At 37.6% G+C, this 23388-nt stretch overlaps 1 protein-coding gene across 4 annotated transcripts in view; it reads right to left on the bottom strand.

The window, feature by feature from the left end:
- Window positions 1–23388, bottom strand: part of LOC145999963 (WD repeat-containing protein 27-like) — a 63520-nt gene that overhangs the window by 11948 nt on the left and 28184 nt on the right. For all 4 annotated transcript variants that reach the window (XM_083137255.1, XM_083137252.1, XM_083137253.1 and 1 more), the window contains exons 10-15: window positions 22299–22627; window positions 19991–20139; window positions 18343–18456; window positions 14968–15095; window positions 3007–3101; window positions 955–1174 (exon numbers count right to left, since the gene is read on the bottom strand). In XM_083137255.1, coding sequence (XP_082993381.1) covers window positions 955–1174; window positions 3007–3101; window positions 14968–15095; window positions 18343–18456; window positions 19991–20139; window positions 22299–22627 — 1035 coding nt within the window. The remainder of the gene's footprint in view (window positions 1–954; window positions 1175–3006; window positions 3102–14967; window positions 15096–18342; window positions 18457–19990; window positions 20140–22298; window positions 22628–23388) is intronic.

Below are 23388 nucleotides of genomic sequence, written 5' to 3'. Positions count from 1 at the left end.
CACATAAAGCAGTGTGTACGGCAGCAACTGCAATGCTGGGGATGGGAAGAATTGGAGCACCTGCCGTACTCTCTTGACATTTCACCCTGTAACTTTCATCTCATACGCAAGGTTAAGGAACCACTATGTGGAAGGCGGTTTGCGACACGAGAGGACATTGCCAATGCTGTGCAACAACAGATGACCCGATTCACACATGGTGCGGCCAATGACGCAGATGGTATTCCGAGTCTCCCACATCGTTGGCAGCGTGTGGTGCACATGGCAGGTGACTACTTTGAGGGCCTTTAGCTCCAGTTTTGTTCTGTCAACTGTAGAAAAGGTATGTAATTGTTTTGCATGATCAAACCAGTATTGCCCTGTACACTATCGTAATAAATATGTGAGGCACAATGTTCGCGTGTTTTAACTGTCCCCACATGTAGTTCCCCCCTCGTCCTTTCATCTGTATATGTCGCATTTTCCAACCGGGCTGGTATCTGCTAGAAAAAAAAATAGTTGCAATGACTTTTGCCCCCAACCCTCGTAATTCCATACAAATTGTTTTTAATATTTTGAAAAATGAAAAGAAGAGAAGTCTCTGGTGAAGAAATGAACCCTTTCATCCAAGTTATTCACCTCAATTGAAATACTGTTTATGACAATAAAATGCCAGCAATTCATTGTTCTGTTTCATTGAACAGACAAATTTACACTTACTACATATCTTAACAATGACCTTGAAAGCTGGAATCAAATTCAACTCCAGGTGCAGCTTGGCACGAATCTGATAGATATCCTGGACCATATCTAGCTATGGGCCTGGATCTAGCACAGAATGCAAGAGATCCAAGTTTCGGTTCTGCTCAAATCATATTTTTACACTCAACTTCTCCAATTGACCACTGACATGCACTAAACTCTGTAATGTAAATTTTAACAAAATTAAAAATAAAAGAAAGCTTCGATACTGACTTTGCAGTTCGTAAATCCCACAACTTCACTCCATCACAGACCGCAGCTGTCAGAAACAAATCATACATTACAGGAGCATGTGATACGCATCGAGAACCTTCCATTTGACGAATCGTGTGAGGCATTCGCGTATGGAGATCTCTTATTTCCAGCAAGAACTTTTCTGCATTCATGTCGTATACAAGAAGTTTCTTATTGGAACAACCACAAAGGACCAAATCTTTTATATAGTCAAGGAAATAATATACACCACTTTCTTTGAATGTAACAGGGGAGGTGAGTGGGATTTCTCCCCCTTCTCCTTAGCATACCTGGCAACAAAGATATTTTTTTTACTCTTGCCAGAGAGGACTTCATCCAACCCATAACAATATACTAATACAATCACATTTGTAACACAATATTTCCTATACGCTGTACCATTTATCTCTGGAGAAAGGCTGCACATATTGGCAGATAAGAATGGGCATAGTCGTACCCTGGCGGGGGCAAGGGGGAGGCACTTCCGTCCCAAAATTTTCAGATTAATAAATTTATAACTTACTATTGTTAACCTCCTGGGACCTTGGGAGCAAAGTATTGAAGAGTATTTTTTTATAATTGCGCAAATGTAAGTTATTTAGCAAAATAGATCTGGACGTTATATTTGTGGGATGGAAAACTTATCAATTCTGCCCCCCAGTTAAGTCCCAAGCTTGATTCTGCCCCCTCCCCCAATTAAATTCCATGTTTGATTCTGCTCCCCAAATTAAGGCCCAAGTTTGATTCTACCCCCAAAGTTAAGTCCCAAGCTTGATTCTACCACCCCAAGGTTCCAATTTGATTCTGACTCCCCTCCCAAAAGTTATATGACAAGTTTGATTCTGCCCCTCCCCCAAAAGTTAAGTTTCAAGGTCGATTTTGCCCCCCCCCCACAAAGTTAGGACCAAAGTTATGCCCATGGGGGGGGACTGAGTGGGCAGAGCAAAGCAGTATGCGCTGCTGTGAAGGTAACTGTAATGTCGCTTTCCCCTCCATGCAATCCCATTTCCTCTCACGTGCTCATTGGAGTTGTCTCGCATCACTACTTGTGCAAAGACTTGTTTTCATTCGCTTGCTCCAGGCATGGCTGGGACAGAGTATAAACGTAAACGTGTTACAAAGTGAAATAAATAACTTCACTTCCTTGACAGTAAGCAGTTGTTTCATATGTACCTGCAACACGTCTTCAATTATTTCAATTATTGTTCTTACTTGGTCCATTTTTGTGCATGAATTAACTACGTTTTTCTCTGAATCTTCTTCACTGCTTTTGAAATATTAAAAATAAAACTACAATGCTATACAATAGTACAAGTATTATTTTTTGTTAATATTTTTGCCTTCCATTGCTGATACATTGTCTCTTTTACTAATGAGAACATCTAACTAGTCTCATGATGATAAACTAAGCTGCTGCAATTCTTCAAATCCACTAAAAACGTGACATCATCTCGCATTAACAAATACCCTGATTGACCAACCTGTATGTATCTACCGTGAATATATTTATGCACAGATCTGGCAATATGGCACTCAATTTGCCACGACAACTGTGCAGCCTTAATGGGATAAGAGTACCAACCAACCATGCAGCCCCCCCCTCTCCCTCCCTCTCTCTCTCTCTCTCTCTCTCTCTCTCTCTCTCTCTCTCTCTCTCTCTCTCTCTCTCTCTCTCTCTCTCTCTCTCTCTCTCTCTCTCCCTCCCTCCCTCCCTCTCCATAATAAAAGTTTACATAGTATCTATGATGCCTTTTGTCATTTTCTTTCCAAAATGAGGACAAGTGCACTCAATTACAAGCTATTGATAAAGACATCATATCAGCAAAGTTTATGCTGATTTTAATGATCAACCAATATGTATACATTGGTCGACACCAATAAAAGTACCAATTAACCTGACTCATCTTTACTGGGTATTGATCGAGTACTAATAATTGTAAAGACAGTTTGACTTTGTTTTTAAGCACACTTTATGCACAAAAAGGTTAATCAGGACTGGACATACAGTTTAAAGAGAAGAGTTAAGGATACATGAGTGGAACTCATTGGCAGCACTAAAGCACGTAATCTTTTGTGCTGGAATCTGTATCTTCCTCACTCGCTTGCAATATTTTCTTGATTGCAACCTGAAAAGGACAAAAAAAATGTAACCACTGAAAAGTTCAAAATAAATTTACAATAAAAATATCTGTTATATTTGTGCACCATGTACTGGACAGAACATGCTCTTACCTGTAGATGTGTAGGTGCAACATGATACAATGTATTTTAATTCAGACATTTTGCAGGTGTCTCACTAAAATTCTGACATTATGTACGTCTCACTTCACTAAAATTTGGATATTTTGCAGGTATCTCACTAAAATTCCAACATTTCTCAGATGCATCACACACATTGTCAATGAAGGAATGGATGGAAAGAAAAATAAATATTGTGGTAGCTTCTTTGAACCCTTTTACCTTTTTTTTTACTCTTCCTCCAATTAATTCATCCTTGGCAATGCAGGTGTGAAACACATCAACTGTTGGAATTTCAGTGAATTGCTTTATGCTGTGTTTTCTGTCTTATCCCTACACACCTAACAATTCAGGGTGGCGACAGACCTGGAAAACCTGGAAAACCGGGAAAAGTCAGGGAATTTGAGGTGTCAAAAAAAGTCAGGGAAATGTCAGGGAATTTCGTCTTCATTGACATCAAACACACTTTGAAGGAAAATTTGTTATAACTCTGGCACTATGGGATCAATCTACTTCGGATAACTTTTGTTTTGCAGCTAAAACATCAGCGCATGCAACCGTGTACAATTCAGAACACCGGACCTAGGAAAGGGGGGCTTGGGGGCACGTCCCCCGAATTTCAATGGGAAAATATAGAAATTTGGAGTTTGCCCCCTATTCTCCCACTATTTTGGGGATAAGGTGCAAACCTTAGTATTCTTTTCAAAGAATGGACATTTCTCAAGAGAATGAAACATGTTTCATGTTCTTGGGTGCCATACAAGTTGAATAATATGCCAAAATGTGATTATTTTTTTTTACGAAAAATAGGTAATTTGCATTTTTGGAGGAAAATTGTTATAACTCTGGCACTATGGGAGCAATCTACTTCGTATAAGTTTTGTTTTTCAGACAAATCATCAGAGCATGCAACCGTGTACAAATTAGAACGCCGAACTGAGGAAGGGGGTTGGTGGGCGCGACCCCCGAATTTCAATGAAAAAAAAAAACAAATCTTGAGTTTGCCCACTCTTCTACCACTATTTTGTGGAGAAGGCGCAAACCTTAGTATTCTTTTCAAAGAATGGACATTTCTCAAAAGAGAATGAAAAATGTTTCATGTTCTTGGGTGCCATACTAGTTGAATAATAAGCAAAAATGTTTTTTTTTCTTCAAAAAAATAGGTAATTTGCATTTTTCGAGGAAAATTGTTATAACTCGGGCACTATGGGAGCAATCTACTTCGGATAACTTTTGTTTTTCAGATAGAACATCAGAGCATGCAACCGTGTACAATTCATAACGCCGGACCGAGGAAGGGGGCTTGGGGCCATGAACCCCGAATTTCAATGAAAAAAATACATAAAAGTCTGTAGTTTGCCCCTCTTCTCCCGCTATTTTGGGGAGAAGGCGTAAACCTTAGTATTCTTTTCAAAGAATGGACGTTTCCAAAGAGAATGAAACATGTTTCATGTTGTTGGGTGCCATACAAGTTGAATAATATGCCAAAATGTGAAACTCTGTTTTTTACTAAAAATAGGCAATTTGCATATTGCTCAGAAAATTGTTATAACTCGGGCACTTTGGGAACAATCTACTTCGGATAAGTTTTGTTTTTCAGATAGAACATCAGAGCATGCAACCGTGTACAATTCAGAACGCCGAACCAAGGAAGGGGGTTTGGGGGGCGCGACCCCCGAATTTCAATGAAAAAAACATAAAAATCTCGAGTTTAACTCCTCTTCTCCCGCTATTTTATGGAGAAGGCACAAACCTTAGTATTCTCTTCAAAGAATGGACGTTTCCAAAGAGATTGTAACATGTTTCATATTCCTGGGTGCCATACAAGTTGAATAATGAGCCAAAATGTGAAACTGTTCGGAAATGTGGCATGGATATGTTGCGGAGAGGGTGGAGAGGGGGTGGGGGATATTCATCAATATGAATTTCCCAGGCTTGCTCCAGACCTGTGTCAGAGTTTCAACTCAAACATAAGAGTATGAAGGTCCAAGAATCACATCCATTTCGTAATCAGCACCATGATACCATATGGTACCATCGGGCCAGTACGACCTTACTCTGATGATACCATATGGTATCATCGGGGGTGTAAAGGTTAAGCTTCTAAATATCACGTGAAAAATGCATTGAATTATCATTTTTTCTTGCCTGTATGGGAGTAGTAAGGGGACTTGTCAAGAGATGGAGGGGATAAGAGCGGGTGGCGCCATCCGATAGTTGTCGGACGTCGTAGTAAGGCATTTTGTTGGGCAAACTGAAGGAACATGGAAACAAATAGGTTCCACTGATACATACGATTTTTATTATTATGTTATTCGACGCTGGGTGGGCGCCGGGGCCGCTTCCAACTACACCATGCGACAGAAATTTCATGGACTGCAACATCCAACAAAAATCACATGTATAAACAAGAAGAGCTTTAGACTGCAAATATGCTGCTGGAATTTTATTACTCTTCTGGCTCACTCACCTTATTTAATGTAGCAGTGCTTACGAAGGTTTTCTTTCTTCATCCTGACATATTCCTGGTTTCGCACAAGTTAACATACGTTTACAATGACATTGCACTATTCTTAGTTATCAAGAAGAATCCAACCAAATGGGATATATATTAAATACTATCACGAAAAAGTGAAACATAAATCTGCATTGGTGAACGTTATAAAAATTGGCAAGTGCATGCTCCCAACCTCAAATTTACTGCAACACTAGTATTGCAATGAAATTAACGCCACTCTCTATCCTGTCTGTTTAAACTCATGAGAGATGGTCATTAATCTCTCACTGAGTAAGGTTAATGTCCAATATTATGAAATAAAATACTAATAATAAATACATAAATATTTTAATATCATATTTACTCGAATCATTCAAGTATAAAAGCAAATCACTTTCTTCAAGAATTGACTTTTCTCTGCCAACCCTGCTAAATTTTCACTTTCCATCTACTGATTTATACGAGGAGTGGCCAGAAAGAAATTTCCAATTAGTAGGTACATTGATTTTTCGCAAACGGCAAAACCGTGAAAAATGGTAATTGCTGCGAAGTTATGTTTATGAATGTGCAGTGATGTCTGGACAAATTTTTCGCCCGTTCGAAATATCATAATAAATCGAATTTGGCATAAAATGCGAATTGTTGGCGTTTTTAGCGATTTTTTTTAAAGAAATGTCCTAAAACAACAATCTAACATTCTTGTCGGCCATGTTTGTGTACATAGAACATGCAAGTTTTCCAACATTTTACTCAAGAGTAAACTATAGAGTTATACGTACATGGAATAATTCCGATCGCCACATTAAATCATGTATTTCCCACGATTTTTTTCAACTTCTATCAAAACCATTTGCATCACAGAGCAAAGTGGCAGGGTTCTAACAGGAGATAGAGTGCGTATCTACCGTCACACGGGAGCCACATCTTCGTATTTGTCGCACGAGATATGTTTTGAATTACCAAGCTAAGTGCGCACCATCAGCATTTGTTGAGCGAGTAATAATGGATCTGAGTCCTTAGGTCGTCTGACTACTATGCGAGAGAGCCGGCTTAGGTCGTCTGACTAACTTACGATGCGAGAGACCCGGGATCGATCCCCTGCGGGGGAGAAACTGGATGTTTTCCACCTATTCAAACTGCTCCGGCGCCCACCCAGCATCATATGAAGCTGGTACCTTGAGGAAACTTTGAGGGATAAAGGTAGCCAGGAGCGTGGGGCTGATTACATCACCTCCACCTTCAGCTGTTATCAAGAATGTGTGGGGCCATAATTCCACACCCCTATACACCTTCATGGAAAAGTGCAGGGGAGCACTTTACTTTTACTTCCTCAAAAAATATGTTCCAACATATCAAACTGTCACGTAAATTGATTGAATGATTTATTTTACTTCGCGTTTTGTGCCTCTTGGCTAATTTGCGAAGATGGGGATGAGTGATGAAATGGATGAAAATGGACATTCACAAACACCATACCCGACCGGGATTCGAACCCGGGACCCTTGGCGTCGCAGCGCGATGTGCTAACCACTCGGCCACAGGGTCGGGCAAAAACTGTCACGTAAATACGTAGACCACGTGACCTACAATTAAAATAATAGTTTAAAAGCACAATGGAGTATTACGTTTCGGTATATTTGGCAGATAAAAGTTCTAAAACAAAAACGCGAATTTTGGGAAACGTAACACTAACAAGTAAGATAATGCCAATTTTTGGTGCCATAATATATCGGTATCTGTCACGTGAGATTGATTGATTTTAATTTTTTGGGTGCATCTCCACTTATGGTCATTATGCACCCTTCAGTATATACGGGGAAAATTCCATTATCTAAAATCCTTACCTTATTGTTTAAAGTATGTGCCAAAAATATAATCAACAGTGTCTGATAAGACACTGGTTGCTCGGATAAGGGTTAACCAATTTTACAATGTACTGAAAGATGAACATCTTGAAGGTAAGACTCTATTAATCCGTTAGTGTAGGGTAGGTAGCGATTGATATGTAGTGTTAACATGCTGGGTTTTTGTCTGGCTAAATGAAGACGTAACCTCAACCTTTGTTCGCGTTGTTGTCCACGTGGTGATGCCTAATATGAGACCCCATAGTATGCCTAATATGCGACCCTCACGTGAGGGGTCTCATATTAGGCATATTTTTGCAACCGTCAAAAGCATGTTTACATTTTATTTTTATTATTATTTCTAGATGACTCCTGTCTAATTTGTTTGTGTTTGTCTTGTGTAGTAGTTGTGGTGTGTTTGTGTTTATATTGTGTAGTAGTTGTGGTGTGTTTGTGTTTATATTGTGTTATAGTTGTGATGTGTTTGTGTGTCTCTTGTGTAGTAGTTGTGCTGTCTAATGTGTTTGTGTTCGTCTTGTGTAGTAATTGTGCTGTCTAATGTGTTTGTGTTTGTCTTGTGTAGCAGTTCCTCCATTCATATTGGGGGTTAGGCGTAGAGCTGACAACTCTGCACTGTAAAAAGACATGTCAAGAAACAGCAATATAAGGCCATGGATGTTCCCAAGGTAAAATATTCCGGAGGTAAAATAGTCCCCCATTCGGATCTCCGGGTGGGGACTACTTTGGGAGGTCCCTGGACTAAGGATAAGATCTACATTAGGAATAAGCATATTAAATTAGGCACCTGGAATGTTCTGAGCCTTTACCGGCCTGGGGCATTTCAGTGTACAGTTAATGAGATAGTTAAGTATAAATTAGATGTAGTAGCTGTCCAGGAAGTTAGGTGGCTAGGAGAAGGGAATTGTAAAACTAAAAATTATACTTTTTTCTATGGTGGTACTGAAAATCATAATTTTGGAACAGGCTTTTTTATAAATAATAGAATTATCTCGGCTCTTAAAACAGTAGAATTTATTAATGATAGGATATCATATGCAGTTTTACAGGGTAGGTGGTGTAAAATTATTTTAATAAACATACATGCACCAACGGAAGATAAAGATGATAATACTAAAGATGATTTTTATGCAGAGTTAGAACAGGTCTTTGATAAATTTTCTCAGTGTGATATGAAAATTCTGTTAGGTGACTGTAATGCACAGATTGGCAAAGAAGAGACATTTAAACCCACGATTGGTAAAGAAAGTCTTCATGAATTAAGTAATGATAATGGCATAAGATTGATTACTTTTGCAACCTCAAAGAATTTAATTGTGAAAAGTACCACTTTTAAACATAAAGATATCCATAAATATACCTGGTCTTCTCCAGATGGTAAAACTCATAATCAGATAGATCATATTCTCATTGATAAGAGAAGGCATACTAGTATAATTGACGTTCGTACACATAGAGGTGCTGACTGTGCCAGTGACCACTCTTTAGTAATTGCTAAATTAAGAGAAAGACTCTCAGTGATAAATCATAAGCAACAAAATCTAAAAGTTATAAAATTTGATACAGGAAAGTTTACTGATGAAAGAATTAAGAAAGATTACCAAATTAAACTGTCAAATAGATTTGATGTTTTGCAGGATTTAAATGATGATGAAAATATAAATGAAACAGACGTAAATAAGAATTGGGAGCACATACGTAATACAATAGAATCAGCAGCTAAAGAAAGTATAGGATACCATAAACCGAGAAAAAGTAAGCCATGGTTTGATAATGAATGTCATAATCTAATAGAAATAAGAAATCAGGCTAGACTTAGGTGGTTAAGTAATTCTGATGATACAAATCTAAACAATTATAATAGAATAAAGCGAGAAGTTAACCGCACGTTTAGAAGTAAAAAAAGAGATTTCTTGAAAACCAAAATTAACGAAATTGAAACAAACAGCAAAAATAAAAATATCAGAGATTTATATAAAGGTGTAAATGAGTTTACAAAGGGGTGGCAAAATAAAGTAAACTTGATAAAAGATAAAGACGGTGATTTCCTAGCTGACCGAAGCGATATTCTAAATAGATGGAAGAACTACTTTAATGACCTTTTAAATGTCCATGTAGGAGATAAATCAGAAGTGAATGAAGTACACACAGCAGAACCTTTAGTTCCAGAACCTAACTTGACTGAAGTTAAAGATGCTATTAAAAGGCTAAAGAATAACAAAGCACCTGGCATTGATTTAATACCAGTTGAGTTAATTAAATATGGTGGAAATTCATTAATATGTCAAATTCATAAATTAATTTGTTTAATATGGAATAAAGAAGAAATCCCTCAACAGTGGAAAGAATCCATAATTGTTCCTGTGTTTAAAAAAGGTGATAAAATGAACTGCAATAATTACCGTGGAATTTAGCTACTCTCAACAACATACAAAATATTATCTAACATTCTTTTAACAAGACTAACACCATATGCTAATGAAATTATAGGTGATTATCAATGTGGATTTAAACGTAACAGATCAACTACAGATCAAATTTTTCACATCAGACAGACACTTGAAAAAAAGTGGGAATATAATCAAAATGTCCATCAGCTATTCATTGATTTCTAAAAAGCATATGATTCGGTCAAAAGAGATAAATTATATAATATATTAGTAGAGTTTGGAATACCTAAGAAGCTTGTTAGTATGATAAAAATATGCACCAGTGAAACAGAAAGTAAAATTTGTGTGGGTATTAATATGTCTGACAAATTTACAATTCATGATGGGTTAAAACAAGGAGATGCATTATCTCCATTGCTCTTTAATTTTGCCTTAGAATATGCTGTTAGGAAGGTAAAAGAAACTAAAGAAGGACTAAAATTAAATGGTGTGACTCAGTTGTTAGCATATGCAGATGATGTAGACTTACTGGGGGATGATGTGAATACAATTAAGAATAATGCTAAAATATTTTTCAAAACTGCTAAAGAGATAGGTTTGGAAGTTAACAAAGAGAAAACTAGATATATGCTTACAGGCCGAAACCAAGTGTTAGGTAATAATCAAAATCTAATTATTGATAACAACTCGTTTGAACCAGTTTCAAAATTCAAATACTTAGGAGTAATATTAACAAATGAAAATTATATTAAAGAGGAAATAAAAAGTAGGATTAATTCAGGAAATGCATGTTACTTCTCTCTTCATAAACTTTTGTCTTCTCGTTTAATATCTAAGAAACTAAAAGTTAAAATATACAAAACAGTAATTTTGCCTGTAGTATTATATGGGTGTGAAACTTGGTCCCTTACATTGAAAGAGGAACATAAATTGAGAGTATTTGAAAATAAGATCCTTAGGAAAATCTTTGGACCCAAAAGGGATGAGGAAACAGGCGAGTGGAGAAGGTTACATAATTTAGAACTAAATAATTTGTATTCATGTCCAGATATTATTAGAATAATTAAATCAAGAAGACTTAGGTGGGCAGGTCATGTGGCACGAATGGGAGAGGAAAGAGGAGTTCACAGGATTCTTGTTGGAAAACCTGATGGTAAGAGACCTGTAGGAAGGCCAAGACGAAGATGGAGGGACAACGTTGAGATGGACCTAAGGGAAATCGGTAGGGATGGAAAAGAGTATATAGATCTTGCTCAAGATAGGGAAAGATGGAAGGCCTGTGTTGCTGCAGCCATGAACCTTCGGGTTTACGAAGGCTAGAGAGTTAGTTAGTTAGTTAGTTAAAATCCTTACCTTAAAATTAAAAAAAGGGCTATGGAAAATAACTTTCCCAAAATAACTTTCAAGATATCAAACTCTCACGAAGAGGCATAAGCCATGTGACTTAAAATTTGAAACGGCAGTTTAAAAACACCATGAAGGAATAATTTCAGATATTTGCGAGAAAATGGGCTAAAAAGGAAAATGTGAATTTTGGGAAAAATTACACCGTATAGTTAAAAATAAAAAAAATAAGAAAATACACCAATTTGAATAAATAAATATATCAAGGTCCCTACCGATTAGGCATAAATAAAACAAGAATATCAGTTGTAATTCATTGCATTAGTAACAGTGAGTCCTAACCTAATTTTCGTCATAATCACCACCGTTGTTCTGGCATTTGTCGTAGCATGGCACTAAATTTTGTATGCCCATGGTATATGCGTCTGACAGCAAAGACTGGAACTATCTCTACTGCATTGTAGCTGTCAAATCCTTGCCCCGCCAGAAACCTCTTCAGTTAAACAAAGAGATGAAAGTCGGTACATTCAAGACCGTGGCTGTACAGGGAGTGGTCCAAGATCTCTCACCTGAAGTAATGTAAAGGGCCTGTGTGTACTCAGCTGTATGGGGTTGTGCACATTCGATTGGTCTTCCGTGAATTGTCTGCACCATCGACTGACCATACTAAACTCACGACGTCCGGTCTGCACACCTCACACAGATTACAGCTACATGCCACTTCTTCCTGCCTGCATGTGTTTGTGTGTCGCTCTCCGACCAATAGTGCTGTGTATAGGCACCATTGGAGCTTTTTTCAGGATGCCCCTCGTATATGAACTTTCAGAAGCTTTTAATATTAGAGTGTTCCTGTTTTAATGTGTGGTTAGCTAAATCAGGTACCTATACAATGCAATTCTATAAATTCCTTGCGTTAAATTTCTAATACCTACATACCCTTTTCGTCAGTATTAATGGCATAACTGCATGTTGTCAGTTTCACAGTACTTCACTTGGATATACTGTACTGAAGCAGAAATCCCATTGATAATGTAAGGAAATATGACACCTTAATTTGTTCGATTCAATTGTTTCACTTATATGAAAGGGTTAAGTTGTTTGCTTTACAGAAAAGAGAAGTAGCTTTATGCATCGAAAAATGAGTCTGCACACATGGTTCTTGCAAGCAGAGGGTTCCAAACCTGAGTGGAAATATTAACATATAATAGCGAGAATGTATAAGGAGACTGATAAATTACAAATTGTATTTCTTAATCAATCACTCTTCACTCTTATCTAATTTAGTCGTAACTTTAAAAATAATCAAGTATTTTATTTTAAACTTACTGCGTTTGACAAAATTCCGTAATCCTTCCCTAGCTTGTGAATTGTAATAATTTTCCAAATTCACTATTTTGAAGTTTGAATTCAAATCATAGAGATTGGAGAAATTAAGTCAATTTCATAGAAGATAATATTGGTACTTAACAAAACCATACGTGGATCTGTATGAGTTTATTATTTCCATTTGCAATAAAATCGATTTAGTTTAGTTTGTAATTGTCAGGGAAAAATGTAAATTTTGTCCTGGAAAACCTGGAAAAGTCAGGGAATTTCATTTCTGCTTGTTTGTAGCCACCCTGCAATTGGAGTATGCATAAAATATCTGTAAAATCCAATTATGATACTACACAGGGTATCTACCAAAATAACAAATCCAAAATTTTTAAACCTTCATTTATTTGATCTTAGGTAAAGTTGGAAATTAGCAATTAAGAAAATAAATATTTATTTAATGAAAAAACGCTACCAAAAGGCCCGTTAAGGTGAAAACTGAAGCTGTATTTAACACAAGAATTAGACATACTTTATCTATTAATGCACCCTGGACTGCATTTGGCAAACTAGCAAGGCTCTGACATCTGGACTCACAGCCAGTATAATCTTATGTGAGGCTTGTGATGTAATTCCTATATACGAGGGTTGGGGCAGAAGTCATTGCAACTATTTTTTTCTTGCAGATACCAGCCCGGTTGGAAAATGTGACATATACAGATGAAAGGACGAGGGGGGAACTACATGTGGGGACAGTTAAAACACGCGAACATTGTGCCTCACATATTTATTACGATAGTGTAATACAGGACAATACAGGTTTGTTCATGCAAAACAATTACATACCTGTTCTACAGTTGACAGAACAAAACTGGGGCTAAAGACCCTCAAAGTAGTCACCTGGCATGTGTATCACACGCTGCCAACGATGTGGGAAAGTAGGAATACCATCTGCGTCACCATTGGCCGCACCATGTGTGAATCGGGTCATCTGTTGTTGCAAAACATTGGCAATGTCCTCTTGTGTCGCAAACCACCTTCCATGTAGTGGTTCCTTAACCTTGCGTATGAGATGAAAGTCACAGGGCAAAATGTCAGGAGAGTACGGCGGGTGCTCCAATTCTACCCATCCCCAGTGTTGCAGTTGCCGCCGTACACACTCTGCTTTATGTGGTCTAGCGTTGTCGTGCAGGATGATTGCACTGTCCAGAAGGTCCGGACGTTTCTCCCGAACGCCACATCGTACCTGTCGCACGAGGAAGTTCCTGTAGTACTCTACTGTCACTGTTCTGCTATGTGGAATGAAGTGGCACACCCCTGACGTCATACATGACGATCAGCATCAATTTCACGAGGGAAGGATTCTGACGGAACTACTTCTTCTTGTAATCAAGGGGTCCCGGGTTCGATACCCGGTGGAGGCATGTAGTGTTCAGATCCCACCTCAAACTGTAGGTCCAGTCCCAATTAGCCTTTCTGTGCACAAAGTGGACTTAAAACAACAAATCTCGTAGTATGTAACTTCTTAACATACTGCAACTTGGATAATGATCGGAGATACATGTTTTGAGTTCTGCATGAGTTTAGAGGTATGTAATTAACAATTAGTAAATATAAAATGAAATATGAAATAAAAAAAATCATTTAGAAGCAAGCAGAATTTCAAATTTCCCGCTGAAAATATGCTTGGCATTAGTGCATTGAATTTTTTTTTTCTCCGAAAGTGTTAGCAATAAGTGCGTAAATTTTTCTACATCAATGGCAAACATACCAGGCATTATACGGGTACCTTTTGGAAATTCATGTCCTGGCGTAGCCTCCGTGGGGGTTCGACGCATTTCAAATTTCATGTAAAAAAATAGTTACTTTCCCCTTTTTCTTCTTCTTCTTCTAACTGATTAGGGAATATTTATTTTTTTCCATTATAGCCCAAAGTATAGTGAACAGAATGAGGTATCATTTGTACCTCTAACGTTCTTAGTCCCGGAAATACAAAATTTAATTTAGAAGCATGCAGAATTTCAAATTTCCCACTGAAAACACGCTCGGCATTAGTGCAAATACCTGGAAAATCAGCCTCGGCGTCTAAGGGTTAAAGTGGGAACCGAACCACTATCTGCCTCCATCAGGTATTGAACACAGGACCCGTTGATATCAAGGTGACAGCGTTACCACCCACTACGTCCATATAATACTACAGATAAAAATTAGCATTTAAAATATTTTAACATACTGACTCTTTGAATTATGTTTGCTTTTGCAAGTTATCTTCTAACACTCAGCACATTCATCAACATCAAAATCAAAGTAGAAACTTGTTGAGTAACATGAACCAACTGATACTTACTGTACATCGGATCTGCATTCATCCAAAACATGGCAATATAATTCTAAGGCATCTTCAACAGTGAGCAGAATGAACTGATCCATATAGAAAAATCTAGCACCTGTTACTGGCCTATGTGGCTTCTCATCCTGTAAAACATCGCAAATACATATTTTTTAGATTATTCACATGACAATAAAATTACTATAACACTTTTTATTTTCAATCTGATTCAAAATTTAATGAAATCAAAGCAAAGTGTGCACTTTTTACTAGAAATGGGACAGATTAATCGGTACTGTATCGGTATCGGCTGATATAGGCTTATCGGAGTATCGGTAAAATTACTGATTATTTTACCGATCCGATATATCTACAAATATCTTATAATTTAATGATAATGTATAAATATGTAACTTCTTTTCCACTGCAGTAATCTCGAAATACGCACTTATTAACCTGCCGTTACTTCGGGTGAGTGCTGTGCTCCCTTTCATTTTCAAATGCTTGTAATTCGAGCTTCATAGAAGTATGAGAGCCAAGCTCTCGTTTATCTTCCTTTCCGAGTATCGCCTTCAATAAAATACCACAATCCGAAATATGAGTCATCATTAACGCTCTCTGAGCCACCTTTGTTTCAGTTGTATCAGAGGTGCGAGAAGAAGGGAGCATGGTGTTCACTCGCAAGCTACTGTATTTTCGTGTGATAATGAGTTACACTAGATTTTGTTTGCTTCTTAAAGAAAGTAAGCGAAGCATTAAAATGTGTATTATTTATAAACAAAATACACATATATTTCATTTGATCTGAGTCAAATTTAGCAAATTAAATCATTACAAATATGAATATATGTGCTGTGAGTGTCACGCTCACCTGCGGGTAACAATGTGACTGATCCAACCACAAGTAGTGCCAGGTTAAGAAGGTCAATGATCCATCAGGTTCTTTAAGGACCAATTGGAATTTTATATCGGATCAGTAAAATATCAGTTATCAGTATCGGTCAAAATTTCATATCAGCCCATCCCTACTTTTTACTAAAGAATAGTGTACTTGTGCATTAAGTGATACCACTTGGAACCAACACAGCTTCTGGTACTCAACGCCAATAACAATACTGAAACACTGTAACAATTGGAAGATATTCAGGATATCAGAATAGATACAGGCTGCTTCAAAATGATGTGAACGATTACAACTTCTTATACTTTTTTTATTTTTCGTCCAAATTGCTTTAAATTTTACATGTAATTCCTAAAACTGTCTAAGTTTTTTTGATAAAATTTTGAACACAGTATCTCACAAATGTTCTATGTGAGACCCCTTTGTTACCCTGCATACATCAATTCAATAATCCAATTCCGCCCAGACCCGTTTCAACATGTCTGCATCAACAGTTTGCACTGCAGCAGTAATGCGCTCTTTCAGTTCATTGACATCTATGGGTAGAGGAGGTTTGTACACAATGTCTTCTAGATGTCCCCACAGAAAAAATCACAGGGGGTTAAATCCGGGGATCTTGGTGGCCAACGTAGTAACTGTTGATCATTTTGAGTAGATCGCCCAATCCAGCGGTCTGGCAGTCTGTTATTAAGGTAATTTCGAACATGGCGATGAAAGTGGCATGGGGCTCCATCTAGTTGATAGATGAAGTTTGCACTGTCATGTTCAAGCTGCGGCATAAGCCATGTAGTAAGCATGTGTAGGAATGTTTTTCCAGTCACAGTTTCTTCGTGAAAGAAGTATGGACCGTACACTTGGGTTGATGAAATGGCGCAAAACACATTAGTCTTCGGTGAATCACGCACAACTTCAACGATTTGATGCGGATTCTCAGTCCCCCAGATGCGAACATTTTTCTTGTTCACTCTTCCTGTCACATGGAACGTAGCCTCATCACTGAAACAAAGTTTGTCAATAAAATCATCATCACCACTGCATAACTCTAGAAATGACTCACAATTTTTTTTGAGGGACGTGTGATCATTAGGTGTTAAAAGTTTTAACAACTGCACTCGATAGGGATACATCTTTAAACTAAGCACTAAGCGCCAAACAGTTGCTCGAGGCATTGTTAGCTCTTGACTCACTTTCTTTGTAGAATTTTGGGTGGTACGTTGAAAACTATCTCGAACTCTCTCGACATCTGCCTCAGACGTGGATGGTCTACCGCTCGATTTTCCTTTGCAAATGCATCCCGTTGTCTTGAATTTATCATACCACTTACGTATGGAGTTCTTGGATGGTGGTTCTTTACGAAATTTTGTATAAAACTCACGCTGAACACTAACAACAGACCAACAAACGTGAAACTGTAGGACGCAAAAAGCTTTATCTGCACCACAGGCAGCCATCTTGGAACTTATTACCCTGCCACCTAGTGGAGAAATTTGGAACTACTACGACCGTTGCAAACAAAACTCGAGGATATGGTTGAAAGTATTTACATAGAACTTTAATTGTTGATAAAGTTTTATCCCTCCTGGAACGGTTTCTTATCGTTCAAACCATTTTGAAGCATGCATTTCAAGTACAGTATCTAAGTACAGTATTCCATTTCAACTAAACCATACTAATATGTGAAAGTTCTTCACAAAATATTCATAGGTTCACATGATAGTCAAAATATTAAAATAGCTTTCATTTTAAGTATATATTCAATTTATGCCACTACACAATATGGGAACAAAATAAAAAAATTGCATAATTTCCATGATATTTAGTCTCCACGAAAACAGTACTCGGCATTTTGCAGATGATACAAGCCACACAGACTCTGGAAAAATATTGACCAGTATCACTGATTAAATTTGTACCAAATACTTTCCAATACCAATGTATATTTGTTGGTATTTGCTCAGGCCTACTTATTGTCTCCTGTTTTGAAGTTATTTGTAAATTCACGTAACTGTCTAATAGTTGACTGAAATGATGCTCTCTCAAATTTGTCTGTTATTTTACATTGCTTTTCTGCTTTTGATTAATTGTGATGATGAGGGTGCATGATGATTAGATGAAACAGAGGAAGGGGCATTCACAAACAACACCCATATGCAGGTAAGGGACTTGAATCTGGAACCTTCGACGACGAGATCGAAAGTTGCCAACTTAACATCCTCAGCCACCACATAACTGGCTAAGAAATCTAGAAGACAAATATCTGGATATGTAAAATTATCCAATACCAATTTTGAAAGAAACAAAAAATTCAGAAGTAATCTAGACAATGGATAAATAAATATCTGAATATCTGATATCCAGATTTCTCAAATTCAGTAAAAAAATGCCTGACATCCAAATTTATATCAGAGCCTGTTATTAGTATTGCATAATGTATCTTGTACAATTTACTCCAGTGTAATGTAAACAGATATACAAGAGTGAAATAAACTTACTACTACAATGACACCCTTCTGCCTTGTATACTTTGTCTTATCGTCTATTTGAAGTACTTGGCTCTGGTTCTTCCAGTCCCAAACTCTAACTGTACAATCATCCGATGCACTAACCTGTAAGAGAAACAAATTATATTCAACTGAAATAATTTAAGACATGCAAAGAATATATTATAAGTTATTGAAAAGTTACATAAACAATGGCTCAACCAAGGATCAAACCTGCATCCTTCACATTCCAATGTTTGATTTCTGGTTGCGGTACACTAAGTCGTCATAAATGATTTTATGAACTGTTACAATGGCAAAGATCAAAGTTCTCACCACATCACAAACCTTAATTCTTCTGTGATGGTTTCGGCACTAGTGGCCGAGAGAACAACCAGGTCGAACAAAATGTCCACCTCAGCGAACATGTTGCACTGCCTTCTCACCATTTGCACATAGATTACAGAATGACCATACACAGCAACAAGTTTCCTGCGGATGTCACTGGATCACAGTATCTACCTATTCCTTACACAACATCTTAAGATACATGCATCACCATGATGAAATACTCCTAATTGTGCAAGCCCAGGTTTTTGCAACATCACTGTAGCTCACATTGCACTGTCAATGGGGAAAATGAGGACTGTTAGTTGCAAGGGATACATGACACTATATAACAATGTACACACTATTATTACCTCAATATTTTTGTAACAAAACTTTACAGCACAGGGAAACTTATACCGCGTGGTCCAAAAGTCCCAGAACAGTCACATATCATGAGAAATACACATCGAATCGGAAAACGAAAAAATACGTATTGAATAAGTGAAAGAAAGCTATTCAATATCACACTTGATTCCCCAAACCTGCCCACTGGGGGGTGGGGCAGGGGGCAACTGTGAAATTTTAAATGGAAACCCCCATTTTGTATTGTAGAATCGGAAAGAGGACTTCATTCCGAGTCCAACGAGCTATCAACCATCCTCCTAGCTCAATTAGGAACGGAGGTGGGTGGGTTTGGGGAATCAAGTGTGATATCATTGAATAGCTTTCTTTCACTTATTCAACACGTATTTGTCTGTTTTCCGATTCGACTCACGATATGTGACCATTCCGGGACTTTTGGACCACCCGGTATATAAACCAGGCACGTAGCTGGGGAGGGTTTAGGGGGCCGAAGCCCCCCTCCTCAAAGTCCTTCAAATATCTAATTTAAATAGCGTACAGTGGTAATTAATGTTACAAAATTCGTAGGATTAAACATCTTGTGTAATAAGTTGAGAAATTCATCTTCAGTTCTTCTAACCTGCCCCAACTTTTTGCCTTTAGATGGTGGCTGCTGATAAGGGATGAGCCCCATCCAAAATAAATTTCTGGTTACGGACTTAATATGAACGAACAAAGTATAATGAGGAAACATAAAATCAGAGTTCCACTTAACATGTGAAATATTTGTTGCAGAAGTACAATGGACATATTTAATATTCCTTGACCTTTCTAAGTTTTCAAATAGTTTTATGGAACTCCCTAACTATTTAATGACTTCTCTAGTCCTACATCAATTTCCATATTTCCAGATCAGTGGCAACCCTGCTAGAACAATCACTTGTTATAATTTCTGAAATATTCAACCCAAAGAAAAATGTACACTTACAAGCCACTGCAGGTCCAAACTGAAATGTAGTGAATTAATGACTCCATTATGGCCTTTAACGCTATAAAATTTATCTTCTCTTAAGCTTGTGAACGGCATAATGCAAATTCCAGATTTGGAAGAACTGCAAGCTAGGTATTTCCCATTACCTGCAACATATAAACAGAATGAACATTGAAAACACTAAAGTGATTTATTATAACACATACCAGATGCATTTTTGACTAATGTAAGTCTAAAATATATTTTTTAAATTCCTAATTATGTAACCTCAAGAGTTCTTACACTGGTTTTGGTTAATTAGATTTAATTTGATTGTAAATTAATCCATCCCTTCCTACTAAGAACACATTCAAGACAATAATGTTAACCCTTTCTGGACAGGCATTAAAATGCTGAGCTTTCCCAGGAGATGGAGGTTTCTTCCTGTTATTCAGAAAATCATAGAAAACATGTTTTTTTTCTGAAATCTATGACATCATCTCTTCACAGATATATAACATGTTACATTTTGCATGAATTTTCTCATTTGTAAATTTTTTTTAACAATTTTTTGAAAGTAGAAAAAAATAATTAAACATTGTAATGAAAGTTACTGAAAACATATTTTCAATATATACCAGGTGTAAAAGCTTAAATCTGCTGTTTTGTAGTCAGAAAAACACATGGTTTATTCATAGAAAGCAACAAGAAATTTATTCAAACTACTTGCCCTCGCGAGCTACACATTTTGCCCACCTCTCGGGCAATTTGTGGATACCACGCCAAAAAAGTCCTTCTCTTTCGAGGCAAACCACTCATCAAGCCATTTTCGGATGTCTGCATATGAATAGAAGTGCTGCTCAGCGAGGGCGTGGCCCATCGACAAAAACAGATGGTAGTCGGAAGGGGCCAGGTCTGGTGAATAGGCAGGATGGGGTAGTACCTCCCAGTTGCGTGTCTCCAAGTAGTTTTGGACCAGTCTTGACGTGTGTGATGGGGGCGTTGTCATGGAGGAAAATCAGCTTGTCATGTCTTTGTTGATAATCCGGCCTTTTGTCACAGAGCACGGTGCAATTTGATCAGTTGTTGGTGGTAGCGGTAGGCAGTGACAGTTTCACCAGGTTTCAACAGCTCAAAATAGATGATACCCTGTTGATCCCACCAAACAAACAGCATCGTCTTCCGGCCGAAGCGATTTGGTCTCGAGGAAGATGTCGATGGTTGTCCGGGATCAACCCACGATCTCTTGCGTTTAGGATTCTCGAAATATATCCACTTTTCATCTCCAGTCACAATCCGATGCAGGAAAGACTTTCTTTATTGTCGGGCAAGCAATATTTCGCATGTGTTTTGGCATCTCTCCAGCTGCCGATCGGTCAAATCATGCGGCACCCATTTTCCGTTCTTTTGAACCTTTCCCATGGCACGTAGACGCATGGAAATGGCTGCTTGAGTAACACCCAATTGCTCGGCAAGCATCTTTTGCGTTTGGGTATCGTCCACGTCCAAAAGAGCCTGCAATTGATGATCCTCAACCTTCCTGGGTCGATTTTCACGCTTCTTGTCGCTCAGGTCAAAATTGCCATCTTTGAACCGACGAAACCAATCCCTGCACGTTGTTTCCAATACAGCACTGTCACCATAGGCCTCCACAAGCATTCGATGCGATTCGGCAGCCAATTTCTTCAAATGGAAACAGAAAAGCAGAGCTTCCCGCATATGCTCTTTTTCTGGCACAAAACTAGACATGCCTACCACAGGAACACTGTCTGTTGTTGTCTGCATGTGCTGACGATGTGCACTGATTCGTGTTGGCAGATGTCCAACTCATACAAACACCAGGTATGGCGTGCCCATGCTAGCTTCATACGCTCACTAACGCCATCTATGAGCAAACAGCAGATTTAAGCTTATACACCTGGTAATATAGAAATAATTAAAGAAAAGCCAAAAACTTCTTGTTGGGATTAAAATCATCACTAAATGTTAAATCCGAAGGGGGAATCGACATAAATAATTTCCACAATGTGCATGTAAATTATTCAATGCTGTTCTTAAGAGTATAAACTTGAAAGAAGTGGTTACAACACTCGTGTACAAAAGACGTGGTGCGATTATAGCACATTGTTTATTCACAATAGAATTTTATAGTTAACAATGGGCTATGCCCATCATCCATCTTACTGGACAGTAGTCGTAAGATGAGCTATGCACATCCTCTGTCTCATTAGACAGAAAATGTACGAAAGGCTATGCCCATTGCTCATCCTGAAAGAGTTAATAAATATTAAAGGAAATCTTAAATATTCTGTAACAGTATTTTCACCAGTAGCAGCCAAGTGAGATGCATTCCCAGATGTATCCCACACTTGCAATTTCCTGTGGGGTATGGTTGGAGGTCCACACTGCAGCAAAACATCGGAATCACTCCAGTCATTCAACGAAGTCTTCTTCTTTGGTTTTCTTGGTTTTGCGTCCGATGGAGAGTTGATCAATGGCTTGAATAGTCTCGAATGTGAAGATTTTCCGTATCCAGAAGACTTGATTTTCTTTAAACACTTAACAAATGGTTTGCGTCCATCATACTTCGGAACAAGCGAAGACTCCATTTTGGTCAGCTGCAGCGTCAGTGGTGATTTCAATGCAAGAGGGGTTCTGTAATAAAAATAAAAGGATGATTTATGTTAAAAGAAATTTCATCAAGAAAAATAAAACTTTGTTTCCTTTCATGTTTCAGAGGATAAAAAACTGGTAGCAAATTAGTATATAAGTAAATAATTTGTTCCAGTATTATCAATATATATCCCTATCAAAATGATGTTATTCTACATGCAACATGTAACTCTATTGGTTTCTTCTTTTAACTTCAGTGTGTCTAATGATATGAACATGAAGTTTGTGAAATGTTACCACTTATGATAGGAAAAAAGACTACTCATTGCAACGTAAGTGAATAAAATCAAAATTAATATTACATGCACTAAAATGAAGAACATTAAAATAAAAGAGGAGGTCACTTACATGCAAGGACTAATCAGAAATCTATACCCAATGACCCGTAAAACAAAATGTGAATGCAATGCAATGATACATAAAAAAAAAGTCTCCTTTATTCCTAGGATACTTCTCCATAGACAATGGAACCTCAATTTAACGTTTTTCAGAGAACCAAGCTGAAAAAAACTTAAAATGCAGGAAAATGTAAAACCGAGGAAATTTTTATAATATTTTGCTATTTTGGGATCATCAAGATTGTATGTATAATTGTATAATGCAGGGAAATGTAAAATCTGGGAATGTTAAATTGAGGTTTCACTGAAATTCCCTTCGGTTGAGACATTTATCACATCGTGGGATGAGTTTCTGTATCCCTTCATAAAAAAAATGAAACAATGTAAATGAATCCCATTTAAACT

This window comes from Lepisma saccharinum, chromosome 16, assembly GCF_977018435.1.
Source record: "Lepisma saccharinum chromosome 16, izLepSacc3.1, whole genome shotgun sequence".
Taxonomy (NCBI): domain Eukaryota; kingdom Metazoa; phylum Arthropoda; class Insecta; order Zygentoma; family Lepismatidae; genus Lepisma; species Lepisma saccharinum.
Note: the sequence above shows the minus strand (reverse complement) of the source record. Positions and strands in the feature narration are given on the sequence as shown.